At 43.2% G+C, this 14,510-nt stretch overlaps 1 protein-coding gene across 2 annotated transcripts in view; it reads left to right on the top strand.

The window, feature by feature from the left end:
• Nucleotides 1–14,510, top strand: part of NEDD9 (neural precursor cell expressed, developmentally down-regulated 9) — a 200,780-nt gene that overhangs the window by 168,685 nt on the left and 17,585 nt on the right. For both annotated transcript variants that reach the window (XM_007973688.3, XM_007973687.3), the window contains one exon: nt 2,355–2,801. In XM_007973688.3, the coding sequence (XP_007971879.3) occupies nt 2,355–2,801 (447 nt within the window). The remainder of the gene's footprint in view (nt 1–2,354; nt 2,802–14,510) is intronic.

The raw sequence follows: 14,510 nt of genomic DNA, 5'->3' as shown, positions 1-14,510 counted from the left end.
CCCGAAAAGCAGCTCACGGGCCAGTGTAGAAACATTAGCTGGCTGCTCACCAGGTGGTAAGAAGGTTACTGGGACAGGAGACAAAGAACGCCCAGGACGACTCTCGCACGGGGATTTCTATCTGCCTCTGATCAGTCATGCTCCGGTGATCCACTTCAGTACCTCATGGTGCTCTTGGAGTTGGAAGTGGCCGAATTCCGAATGCTTTGAGCTGATTTATGCTGATTAGATCTGTAGCCCTTTGCCTTTCTACTGTTTTCTGTTTCTCTTCTTTCCCTTCTTTGTAGCCAATATAATTGCACAGCTACCAACCCCCAGCTCTCATAGAACTGGCCCGACTCTGTTACTTCTGATTTCATGTAGGGGCTTCCCGATTGCTGAATGGGCCCAGAATAAAGGGGCAGACAGAGGCCAGAGTGGCCAGCTCTCTCCCCACTTAATAATCTCAGTACAACTCTGGTGGAATCATTTCCTGGAGGTCATTTTAGTAAAAGGACCAGAATCTTGTCCTCTATAACTCTATGATTTCTCTTGTGAAATACACAACACCCAAAAGATGGGAGAAGAGAAACAGAGGCAATTTTAGGATTATGACACCATCCTTAAGTGGTTCCACAAACAGGATAAACTGCTGCCTGATTTTATCTTTATGTATGTGAACTTTTAATTGTTAGATGAAACCCAACACCTCCTGGAATATTAACTACCCGGTGAATCCTTTTCCTGAAACACACAGTCCTCAGTTTCCCTTTAGCTTCCCTGGCCACGCACCTCTCTGTGTCCCACACTTCCTGGATCTCGTAACTATCAAGAAAAAGGACTTCAACCTTATTCTTGAAGAGTATCACAAAGCTTCCTGAGGACTGTCCTCTATGTTTATCTCTTTTAATTCTCCTGGCTAAGAGGAACCTGGCTCACAGCAGTAGAACTGGACCTTCCCAACTACTGAATAGAGGGCAGATCCCTTCCATTGCACAGCCCTCCAGAGTGGAAAATGCGCACAACCCGTGGCAATGGGGCTGGCACAGGGGGACGTGAGTGGTGCAAGTCAGCCTCAAAGAAATGAAAAGCTCGAGGCTGAATGATCAAGTCCACGTCGCTAGAGAAGAAAACAGAGGGCAAAAGTCCAGACAACCTCAGCCGAAAATCCCACGAATATGTCATGGTATGAAATAAAGTCACGAACCTGCCCCATCCAATCCGCAATCCCTTCTTCCATAAATGAGCCCCACCTCAATGACATTAAGTGCATCCAAACATCTTAACAAAGCACTAGAGATCACTTTTAGTGTTCTGAGGGCTTGTGCTGAATCAACAACGTCCCCGACTTCTCTGTGCTCTGGGAAGGGGGCAGGCATGCGGGAATGGCTGCCCGTGTGCTGGGAAACTTTACTAACGCCAAGAAATGAAATCTTCCCAGCCTTTGAAAGGCCTCCAAGAATGTCAGCACGTACCGCCTGCCCACTCTCTGCTGAATGCCTACTTTGGCTGTCTGCTTAGTACTGAATGTGCCAGACAGGCCTTCATACAAAGACGGAGAGTGTGTTGGACCCATGAAAGGGAAGGCACAGCTTTTCCAATGTGAATGGCGAGATTCAAGAAGTAGGTGACGAAAGGGGAGGGCGAGGAGGGGCCCTCAGGAAAGGTATGCATAAAAGACCGAAAGAGAGGAGTTGGCATCATCCTACGTGTTAATAAATTCGTTGTCAAAGCTGGAGATGTAGAAGACTGCCGGCCTGTGCTCCATGCTTGATGGCAGGTCTATAGGCCTTGCTTATGGATTCTCTCTGGATCCGAGGCTCCTGTCATCTGAGAACAAGAATTTCTAAGCCCTGCCAAGGCATATATATGTGGACTTCTGTTGATTTTTCAACTCCAAATATAAATGCTATTTGTACTGTGTTATTTGGGATTTTTCTTTTACTCTTTTCACCTCCAGTATAGAATAATATTGAGAAATGTTCATTGTTGTACATCTGAATATCTTGGGATTTTTTTTTTTCCTTAAGCTCACTTTAAAAAAGGAAGAAAAACATTTTGTATAGTGAACCATGCTCTAACTCTGTAACAGTGCTACTCATAATTCCTTGGCATGGCATCTCCTGCTAGAGGAAAGAACTCTTCTGGTGTTTTGAGTTTTCCAAGGAGGCAGTCTGATGTCACCGGTGGCAGATGCAGTGTGTATGTATCTGTCTTTTGTCTGCACCATCTGTTTTTCTCCTTATAGTCTATTGTTCAGATTTATGCTTCTCTCTTTCCAGGAAGTGTGCCTTTCCATAAGAGCACAGGCCTTAGGTGCTAAAGGGATCGACCCAATATTCTAACACGGTTTCCTTCTCTTCCTTCTTTCCTAGAATCTTATGGCAAGGGCCTTATATGACAATGTCCCAGAGTGTGCCGAGGAACTGGCCTTTCGCAAGGGAGACATCCTGACCGTCATAGAGCAGAACACAGGGGGACTGGAAGGATGGTGGCTGTGCTCCTTACATGGTCGACAAGGCATTGTCCCAGGCAACCGGGTGAAGCTTCTGATTGGTCCTGTGCAGGAGACCACCTCCAGTCACGACCAGCCTGCCTCTGGACTGATGCAGCAGACCTTTGGCCAACAGAAGCTCTATCAAGTGCCAAACCCACAGGCTGCTCCCCGAGACACCATCTACCAAGTGCCACCTTCCTACCAAAATCAGGGAATTTACCAAGTCCCCACTGGCCATGGCACCCAAGAACAAGAGGTATATCAGGTGCCACCATCAGTGCAGAGAAGCATTGGGGGAACCAGTGGGCCCCACGTGGGTAAAAAGGTGAGTAAGTGACTAACTAAATCTTTGTTCCTACTTATTTTTTTTTCCCATTGCACTTGGAGCATTTGGAAATGTTCCCAAAATAATAACTTGAAGCTGCCAAGAAGTAGATATAACCAATACCTTAGCTCAGGTATCATGTATGCATGATTTTGCCATTCATCCACTATTCAGCAAAACCTCTTTGAACTACCACGTGCTGAGTATGGTTGATTTCCAGCCCTCCTAAGTTCCTGTGTCATCCTGGGTTACATGGGTTGTTAAACTGTTTCTTTCCATCTTTCTCATACATTAGCTTCTAAGCCTTCATTCTGTGCTCAAATAGTTTCCTATCTTTTCTGTTTCTTCATGGAGTGGAACAGACACCAAATCTCGTACAAGCCTGATGATGCAACAAGGATCCTCCCTTGGCCAAAAGCTGAATCATGACCTCGGTGGCCTGGCTGAACAAGGAACCCACCCAAAGTAGTGAGAGTGAGGAAACTGGGAGTAGGTCATGCTGACCAACTCATTCTGTAGAGTTGTCAGCTTAGTTTGACTCATTTAAAATGCATAGATACTAGTGGAATTGGAATGAAGCCATCCTCCTGTCCTTCAAGTCATTCTTATAATAATGCCTGAGGCAGTGGGTGAAAACAGTGGAACTTGGATATTTAAGAAGAAATTAATTTAAAAATACAGTGGTGGGGGGGCTCTGCGACACCCCGTATAATCCCAAAACACTTTAGCATTGTTCAATTAGTGAATAGAAATTCACTAATTGAACAACGAATGTTGAACATCTAATATATTTTTGATGCTTGTGATACAGTGATTAATTAAAGATAAACAAAGCCCTGGTGATACTTACATTGCCGTGGGGGAGACAGAAGCAACCAAGAGAATGTTAGGTGGGGACATGTGCTATCAGGAAAATAATGTCAGTGGACTGATCGGGGTAATATCCACAACCAAGATGATGCTTATGTGAACATCACAAGGGAGGGATTTCCTCTTTCATTTACTGGCAAATTCCAATGGGTCCTGCAAGGTTTGGTATTAGGAATGAACCAATTTAACTGGATAAGAAGATATCCCTGAATTACAAGAGGAAAGATGCAATTACATAACCAGAAAGAGCTTGTTGACCCTTAGAACACTAGCTATAGATCTGCCCTGTCCCAAGTAAATCTAATATGAAGTTTGATTTTACAAACCTCTGTAAATTAGGGAGTATCTATTTGATGCTATTAGAATCCTCGGTTGAAAAAACAAAGGATTCCTTTAAACAACGAAAGCACTAATGCATTTTTGGGTACATGGAGAGAGGCAGCCTAGAGACCCAGGATCAGGATAGTGCCGAAAGCCCTTGGTGTTTGGCAGGGGATGTGCCAGGGTCACCCTCCTGCCCTCCCCATCCTGGCCATGTCACCACCCCAGACCCTGACTGTGAGGGTGGATTCCTTTAAACAACAAAAGCACTAATGCATTTTTGAATCACCTTTTATATAAAAAGCATGTTTTACAAAATCCTTCTCAAGAGCACACATGTGGCATGAGCTGAGTGTATGTTCCTTAAGAGGGATTCCTCAAGGGTGGTGCACAGCTTTTAGACTTGTACTGCCCATGACAATGATGCCTGCCTAGAGGTGATAAACTGACCTGTGGCTTTTCAGTCTTCCTTGTCCTGGGAATTGTAGATTCAAAGGGAAAACGAAACCTGGCCTCTATCTCCAGAGGGGAAAAAAACAGTTGAAAGGTGTAACTATAAATAAATAACTTCTCTCATTCTTAGTACTGGTTGTTTGCACCTTAAAAATAGCTCTCCCACATCTGAGCCAGTGAGGCAGATGGGGAGGCCAGAACAGGAAATGCTTGGCGGAGAGGTGGTGGGCTCTAAACTTTCATCACGGTTGACTTTGGCAGGAACGTAGCGTGTTTTCCTTTTTAGACCCAACCTTTTCAGCTCCAAGTGGGAGAAGCCTAAGCCTTCAGACTTCTTCCCCTTGCATCTGCTGGGACTGCCCTACAGGCTTCCCCCATGGCTCCCTGTCCTTCCAGAGGGCAGAAATTTGGACTCATCTTCCCTTGGATTGATGTCAAAGGGCTTGGGTGCTGGGGTGACCCTCAGGCACTCACATTCCATGTTTTGTTTTACTTTTTTTAAGTCTACACTCAGTAGAACATTTTCTGTTTAGCAAAAGGTAGATGAGTCCTGCAGGAGGAAATCAGCTTCTGAAAATGCCCTGTGCCAGCCCTTCCAAGAGTTGCAGCCAGGGCTGAAGAGTAGGTCATGCCTGAAGCATCGCACAGTCAGGGTCTGGGGTAGTGACATGGCCAGGATGGGGAGGGCAAGAGGGTGGCCCTGGCACCTTCCCTGCCAAATACCAAGGGCTTCTCCACAGTATCCTGATCCTGGGTCTCTAGGCTGCCTCTCTCCATGTACTCTAGACCAGTGGTTCACACCCGTGGGAGTGTGGTAGCCTCTTCCTTTCTTTTCACTCTCTTCCGCACTTCTCTTCTCTCTCTCTCTCTCTCCCCCCCCCCCCCGCCCTCCTTCCCTCCTTCCCTCTTCCTTCTTTCCTCCTTTCCTCCATTCCTTCCTTTCTTTCATAGTGGAGATGGCTTATCTGCTAGGAGGTGATTTTAGCCTTCCTGGCAATTGCAACTGCTTTAAAAAACATCTGTCAACATCTTCCTGGGTATAGGATATTCTCAGTGGGTGGGAATCGTTCTAATGACTTAAGCCTAGGCCCTAAGCGATAATCCCAGCGCACTGGGGATCAGGCGTGGCTTATTCATTTTTCTGAGTTTGCATTTTAGCAGTTTTACTGACTTGCTTAATGAAGCAATTTGCTCATTTTCTCTTTAAATTTTTCATCTGTAAGATAATGGTGAGCCCAAAACTAGATATGCTTGATAGTTTAAGCTACGGTCTTTAAAAGCTCTTGAATAAGAAAATGAGGAGGCAGTGGAATCTTATTCTGAACCACCGGGGTGGGGTTTAAAAATGTTAATGGGCATAGAATCACCCCAGAGGTAGGGACAGTGAGTTTAAATGAAGATTCCCAGGTCTTTCCCTCAGAGAAGCTAATCCAGTAGGTCTGGTTTGGGGCCCAGGAATCTGCATCTTATTGAGCTCCTGGCATAATTTTGGGGTGGTGGCCTAGGACTAGATCTCGAGAAACACTGTAAAGGGACCATGAAGGAGCTGGGACATGTTCCAATCTGATTATGATTTGGGACTTTCCATAGTTCAAAATTCCCTTGATATTGCTACAGACTGTGGGAAGTTTTATCCAGCACTGTTTTGTTCTACTAATGAATCACTTAAGGAAAAAACAAACAAACAAACAAACAAACAAAAGAGACAGTGAATTCTGCCTTCTATCACTTCAACTTTGCTCTCTTGGAAGTCCAACCTCTACCCACCCTCTTTTATCCCCTCCACACTAACTGACATTCATCACTTATTAAATCAGCATTTAGAGAAAGAAATATGTCATAAAATCCCCACCCTTTCAGGAAACAAGCAGACAGTATGAGAACTGTGGAGAGAGTAAGGCCTTCAGGGTTCAGCTGATGCCGGGTTGTTTCTCCATAGCTGTATATCCTTTGGTAAGTTACCGGCCTTGGTTTCTTCATCTGTTTTATGGGAACGATCCTAACTACTTCATAGGGCTGTCATGAGAATTAAATGGAAGTATACATAGAAAATCCCTGACTCAGTGCTTAGCATGGCAGGGACTTAAAAGAATGCATTCCCCTCACCTTGCGTTTCCTTTCTCAGAGTTTATTTTCTACTACATCAGCCCTGTTGTGTTTCTTACTACACACCGAAGGTACAAGTGCTTTCTTGCTAACACATATGCTGTGCTTTTTGAGTGTGTGGCTTTCTCTTTGGTTCTACAAGAATTCTGCAAAGGGTGGAAAAAAAACTCTCCAAGTTATCTGAAAACCATATACGTTGACACCTTTACTTAATTTCATTGGTCGTTTTCACTCTGGGTTTTGTGCACAGGGCCGTTTTATCCATTAGGCATTGTAGGCAACATGCCCAGTGCCTATAAGAATGTTTGAGAGCTGAATAAAAGATCTTTTGGCTCCAAAATATGAAACACAAAAACTGCAAAACAGAAATTAATAAACATTTAGGCCAATGTCTAGGAAACCATATCATGTCTACCCCATTAATTGTTTTATTTAGGGCTCATAACTATTTCATCATATTAGAAAACAATATGTAGGTTATATTTTTCTCACTTTGCAAAGATTTCTAAATATGCATCGTGATTGCCAAGAACCCATAGGCAATCCTAAATTAAATGAGTTACTCATAGTCGAATAATTTGAAAAGCTGAATTAAAAAAGAAGAAAAAAGTTTCCAATTTTCAACAGCAAAAGTTCTACTTAATCTGGGATTATGGTTTGGGGTAAATGAAACCTACAAATGTTCAAAACCAAAAGCCTAAAAAGATCTAAAATCGTCTCATTTCTCTGCTTCAAAGATCAGTGAAATTGTCACCTGAGCTCATTCATTTCACGGTTGGTCTGCAAGGGAAATTATGTGTGCTTCTCTGATTATTCTTTGGATGTGTCGCTTTTATTCTAACTGCTGGAACTATTTGTTGTACCTCTTTCTGAAGATCAGTTTGGGGCTAAATTACAAGTTCCATCAACGCAGGGGCCATGGCTGCCTCCTGACTGCTTATAGGCTAAGCACTTAGTAGAGCATCAGCCCACAGATAGCAGCCCAGTGAACCAATGAACAAGGTGGAAGCGAGAATCAAAGTGTTAAATTAGAGTTAACCTTTAATTAACTGAAAGGTGGTTCTGATCTTATCACACATCCACCCTCACACGCTGCTGCTCCAATCCCATGGTCCAGCTCATTACCATCTGGTATGAGAGGTGTCAGATTATATACAGTCACTTCCCTCGCTGAAGGACCTTTCAGAATGTCACTGCCTGTGTACTCTAAGCGTAATTATTCATACACAATAAATGAGTATCTTGAAGCAAAGCATGAGTGATATAAAGTTGGGTTTATCTGAGAGTTTAACTTCTGTGCATTTTGCCCAATTTAGACGAGATTAGTTAACTCTTCTGTGGTCACCTAAGGAGGAAAACTAGCCTTTTTTTTTTTTAATCAGGGTCTCGCTCTGTCACCCAGGCTGAAGTGCGGTGGCGCCATTTTGGCTTACTGCAACTTCCGGCTCCTGGGTTCAAGTGATTCTCATGCCTCAGCCTGCCCAGTAGCTGGGACTACAGGCATGCGCTACAAGCCTGGCTAATTTTTGCGCTTTTAGTAGAGATGGGGTTTTGCCACGTTGGCCAGGCTGTTCTTGAACTCCTGGCCTCAAGTGATATGCCTGCTTCAGGTTCCCAGAGTGCTGGGATTAATAGGCATAAGCCACTGTGCCCGGCCTGACTTTTTCCTCTGAGGAGCAGAACTTCCTTTCCATATGTTATGATTTACCTAGAATGCCTTTCCTGTCTATTCTCCCAGTGAATTCCTATCCATTCTTTAAAACCCACTCCAAGGTTCATCCCCTTCATGAAGCTTCCTCTCTGCAACCCAGAAGTTTCTCCCTTCTCTATGGTCCCAGAATATGTTGTATATTTCACTGATCTCAAGGCCTCCTTAAAAATGGAATGGTCTGCCATAGCAATGCGTGTGATGGTCTAGACTGGGGTAAGTATTGCTTTGAGGTGGCACTTGGAAAACTCAAGTGATATTCAGATTTACCAAGATCCTATGACATCATCTTTAAGGACCATTTTCTACCTTCCAAAATGGGTCACAGCCAAATGTTGGTAGGAAATGATTCAAAGGTTTTAGCCAGGTCTTCCAGGCTCATTCCTGAAAGGTAATGTAAGAAACAGAAATAGATTAGCTACAATGTTTGTACCTTCCTAGACACTGAGTCATCACAAATTACACACATACACGTACATACACATACACACACACACACACGCAGACACCCATAAGCTGTTGGCTAAGGAACAAGGACTTCCCTTATTGGAATTTGAGGCATTGTGAAATCTGGTTGCCCAGAGCGACACTCAGATACTAGCCAACTAAGTACTATATATTAGCAGCATGACTTGTCTAACAACAAGCAAAAAATAGGTTTAGAGGAAATGAAAGCTTCCAGAAAAGTTAAACTCTGACTTCACCTCACTTTCTCCTATTCCCTGCCTATACACACACAAAATACATACACACCCAAAAAATACTTCTAGGGCAGAGGGTACTTCAGTTTCTTCATTTATAAATCAATAAAATACAACTATGTTCCAGAATTGTACGTTTCTACATAAAGATAATCCTAATTTAAATGAATTGTTTGCCTCGATACATGGTTTTTGGGGCTATGCAGAGAACTGGACTTGCCATTTAAATGTCACCCCTGAAGTTTCAAGATACATTTTAATACTACACAAAACTGGAGGTCATTCAGCACTTGAAGGGCAGGACTTTATGAGCTCACTTTGAAAATGAGAAGTATCTTTTCTCAGACAAGTCACCAAAGCCAAAGCAATGAGCAAACTGTAACACCTCTCCTTAAAAATTAACAAAGGTCCTTTTTGTTTGGCCAGTGCCAAAGCCTTCAAACTCAGTTGCACTTCGTTCTAAAGTTTATAGATAATGCATATTTCTAAGAGTGCATTAGTAACTTCTTATAAACCCACACCAAAGCAAACAGAGGTTAACCCTCCTTTTTCAATGATTTCATGCTAAGTGACTGTGCTTATCAGAGTGAAGAGGTAAGAGACTGCTTTAATATGACATCTGGCTAAGTAGGAGAACACTGTATTTGTGAGAGAGGGAGAGAACCGAATAAATTTATTTATTTAATTTCATGATAAAACAAACAATATTGGTTGAACACATCTTTTTTTTGAGACAAAGTTTCACTCTTGTTGTCCAGGCTGGAGTGCAATGGTGCAATCTCGGCTCACTGCAACTTCTGCCTCCCGGGTTCAAGTGATTCTCCTGTCTTAGCCTCCTGAGTAGCTGGGATTACAGGTGCCCACCACCATGCTGGCTAATTTTTGTATTTTTAGTGGAGATGGGGTTTCATCATATTGGTCAGGCTGGTCTTGAACTCCTGACCTCAGGTGATCTGCCCACGTCGGCCTCCCAAAGTGCTGGGATTACAGACATGAGCCACCGCGCCAGGCCTGGTTGTACAAATCTTTAAAAAAAGACTTGCTTGAATATATCCTGCAAAATGAAGAACTAGAAACTGTCAGCAATCAAAAGCACTTCATTCTAACTGTGCCTTAAACATTGTCAAGATAACTTCTAGAGAGACGTGCTGCTCCTGTTTAAAGTGTGTCAGTGCCACTCACATAGGACAATGTGTGTTCCTCAAAAGTCGGATGTAGGCCGGGCGCGGTGGCGCATGCCTGTAATTCCAGCACTTTGGAAGGCCAAGGTGGGTGGATCACCCGAGGTCAGGAGTTCGCAACCAGCCTGACCAATATCATGAAACCCCGTCTCCACTAAATATAAAAAAATTAGCCGGGCATGGTGGTGCATGCCTGTTAATCCAAGTTACTTGGGAAGATGAGACAGGAGAATCTCTTGTACCTGGGAGGCAGAGGTTGCAGTGAGCTGAGATCACGCCATTGCACTCCAGCCTGGGCAGCAAGAGCAAAACTCCTTCTCAAAAAAAAAAAAAAAAAAAAAAAAAAAAAGTGGGATGTAACTCCAGTAACATTTGAAGAGTACCAAGGAGTCCTCTCTTTAAAGGGATCCCATAGTATATCAGTTTTTTGAAGCAAAGAAGCCTTTAGCAATGCCACAATCACCTCTAATTTATTTGATTAATTTTTGTAATACTTGGTTTTCTTAAAGCATGGCACACTTAAACCAGTTATTTATTGGAAGAGTTTTTGTTTTCAAAGTCACCACCAACTGAATGTGCAGCCTTCACTGGTGTCATTACCCCATGCTTCTGTCTCATTTTGCAAGATAGTTTTAGAACCAGAGTGGGGGTGACCCCAAGGCAGCTCAAGCCTTGGCTCCATATCAGGGATCCTAGAGAGGTACTGCCACCTGATCCTCTCCATAGCCTCGTGCGGTGCACCTCACAGCGTTCACTGTTCAGAGGAGGGAACTGAGGTCTGAGAAGGAAATTCACTTGCTGAAGTTAACTTGCTGCCTCCAGTGAGAGGATTGATATTTGAGCCCACGTCTGTCTGACTCCAATGCTAATGATTTTTACATCCCGGCTGAAGGATGATGTTGCCAGGCCCTTAAAGAAGAGGGCGTATTTGGACACCTCATTAGCAATTTGGGTGCTAAGTCATACCCTGTTGGCAGGATGAATTAAAGTTGCTGCCCAGGGCTCCCACCTCAGGTCCAGGGAGTAGCCTCAATGCTGAGGGAATCTGAATTAAGGAGCATGGAAGTTCCTCCCACCCAGCTGTAGTGGGCAGCTTCAGAGTGGGCTGATCCAGGAGTCCCGAGCAGGTCACTAGGGTGATGTCTAGACTCCAGTACCACTGAGAACGTTGCTATGTTGGCTTTCTCTGCCACGTGGAAAGACTGTCTTTTCTTTTTTTTTTTTTTTCTTTTTTTTTCTTTTTGAGACAGAGCCTCACTCTGTTGCCCAGGCTGGAGTGCAGTGGCGCAATCTTGGCTCACCACAACCTCCACCTCCTGGGTTCAAGTGATTCTCTTGCCTTAGCCTCCCGAGTAGCTGGGACTATGGATGTGCACCACCATGCCTGGCTAATTTTTGTATTTTTATGAGAGATGAAGTTTCACCACGTTGGCCAGGCTGGTCTCGAACTCCTGACCTCGTGATCTACCCATGTCGGCCTCCCAAAGTGTTGGGATTATAGGCGTGAGCCACCACGCCTGGTCTAAGACTGTCTTTCCAAATGACTTCAAATTCCTCCAAATGGGTAACTTCATTTAACCAGGTGGGGGCACCTCCCAAAACACAAGTTACCCAGTTTTCAAGTTGTGGCTGTCATATAAGGAAGTAAATTTTTTAAAGAGAATTTACTTGTGAAATTAGAAAAGTAGTAGATTTCTGGAAAATGTCTAACATGTATTGCTAGTGTAGGCCGCAGGGCATTGAGAAAGGTATACTGCTGCACTGCTGGCCCAGCTAACCAACGGTCTCCTTCACTTCTCTGTCATTAATAGCCTGAGTAACTAACTCCACTTGAGTTCCCTCAACTGTGAAATGGCAAGTGACGCTCGATTATCTCTAATGATCTTTGCTAAAATTTTATGATGCAGATATCCTTATCTGATTCTTTCTCAGAATCACTTTAACAGTTTAATAAAAATGGCCTGACATCAAGAGTCTTTTTTTTTTTTTTTTAAAAGAAAAGATACTCAAGCATTGATTATAAATTTCAACTTGACCCTTAAGGTTTTGCAGATTTTTCCCACTCTTCCTTTAGGATCCAGCCCACCATCCCATCCAGAACCACAGTGCACTTTGGAAGACAGAGCTGTGTCAAAAGCCAGCAGGAGAGGGCAGGGACACAAGGAGGCAGGGGCTGGAGTTTGCTGAGCCAGTGAGAATCAGTCTTTGACAGACCCAGGTCTTGTACCCAAAAAAACTTCCAGAGTTCCCCACTAAGGAGCACTCTCATCCCTGTTTTGTTACCAAGAGCTAAGAAAGCACTTCATCCTGGAACTCATTGTTTTCTGCCCATTTTCCCCTACTTAATCCTATTGGATTTTGCAGAAGACATTTTAGGCCTGGTGTCTCTGGACATGACAACCACCTTCAGAGCAGGCACCGAGTTCTGCCTCGTGAGTGGTTGGCCTCATCAGCTACTGCCTCTCTTCTTCCAGCAAAACCATGCGAGTTCTCCTATTTAGGAGGAAATGATACCAATCGGCATTTGGATCCCAAAATTCTCATCTCTCACCTCCTCTCCGTAGTCCCATTCCCCTTAGGGCAGTCTGTGGGCATCTCTCTAAAATCCATTTCCCAGTGTAGATGTAGTGCTCAGTGTCCTGTTGAATTTATTTGGACATCAGAAGAGCCAAAATACCTTTGCTTTTTTACAGTTTTCATTCAAAGAACATTTCAGTCCATGAGACAGAAAAAAAAAAAAATGGCTTTGCTGTATCCAGCTTGTCACAGGCTTGTATTTGGCATTGTTCTGAGAAAGACCTCAACCACTTGTGAAACCCAGACGTCATTTCCCGTCGTGTTCTTTCATGTTAAATGCTCCTAGCTGCTCACTGGTGCTTGGTCACTCTATAACTAAATATTGCTTTAGCACTTGCTACACAAAAAGCTTCCTGAAAGCAGCAGGGGAGACATGCTAGGGGCTTAACAATCGGGGCACTGTTTCCATTGAGCGGGTTTGCTGCCCAATGCTGTGTCAAATGAAAGTGACCCAAGAGCGCCACTGCTCCACTTCTGAGCTTCCAGTGGTGACTTTTTCCTCGCTGGGGAAAGAAGCTGGCTGTGATTTAGATGTGGCTAGCAAAAGGTTTGGTTCTGGCATAAAATCAGGCATCAGAACGACTTCGAAAGAAAGTAAATCACCTCCCCAAAATACACAGGAAAAAAACTTCATGAGCACAAGGGAAGCATTTGGAAGGGTTAACCACGGACACGGCTTACGAGGGTGTATTTTTAAGGCCAGACTCAGTTTTCATTATATTGTTGCTATGCAAGTAAATAAATGAGCTCACTGCTACACCCAAGCTGGGCAGAACAAATTTACAGAGAATTAATAAATCCAGGGTAGGCAACATGTGGCTTTTCCTCTGGTCATAGAAAAGCAACCAGTACTCTTGGATTTTAATCAGGCAAACCACTGAAGATGTACAGTTTCTGAAAACTGGATCCCAGTTCTTATGGGCAGGCAGTGATAATGGTAATGTTTCTTTTCCTCGGGTTTTCTTTAAAGGGAAGGGATCAAATAGTTCATTTAAGACAAAGAGGTTATTATAAAGTCTAATAAATACTGTGGTAGCTCTGTTAATGCTTTTCAAGGGCATTTAAGTGAAAGAAGTCCTTTCCAACAGGCAGTTTTGGAAAGCTAAACACTCTTGTTAATTCATGAAACACAAAGAGAGATAATATAAATAAATCAGGGGCTGGGAAGGAATTAGAGATAGACAGGAAGCAGTCAAATTTTACTTCACACATATGCCAAGAAAAGTGCAAATACATGGCTGTTAATCAGTAAAACATACTTTTAAATTCAGAGAATCGTAGGTACTATGAATGGTGAGGTTATAAATCTGTAATCATTATGGCATATGGACACTTTTTAACTTCTCACCAATTACCCATTGTTATTTCCTGAGCACCTCTTGGGTTACCTAGCTCCTGACTAGGCCTTAGGGAAGGACACAAGAAGCTGATTCCACACATTACTGCTCTACTAAATTCATGGGTAAACTCCACTGGCCAATAATCAAGGCATTATCTATATTGGAGGCAAACAATTGCACAATTCAGGCTATTTGTAATGTTGCTTTGGATTGTAGAGACTTAGAGAATCATGGGACATAGACTCTAGAACAGGTCTGTGTTCCATCATTCTCTTAGAAGAAAACCTTTCAAGTACTATTTCTTATTGTTTTTTAAAATCTTGTTAAAATGACAAAATGTATATATTTTTATAATTTTTAAATTTTTGATGCATACAAAGATAGACACAGATAGATAGATAATGTAGAAGTATAAATAATAATAAGTCACTAGAGCATGATCAACTAGCGAA

This window comes from Chlorocebus sabaeus, chromosome 17 (assembly GCF_047675955.1).
Source record: "Chlorocebus sabaeus isolate Y175 chromosome 17, mChlSab1.0.hap1, whole genome shotgun sequence".
Classification (NCBI taxonomy): Eukaryota; Metazoa; Chordata; class Mammalia; order Primates; family Cercopithecidae; genus Chlorocebus; species Chlorocebus sabaeus.
Note: the sequence above shows the minus strand (reverse complement) of the source record. Positions and strands in the feature narration are given on the sequence as shown.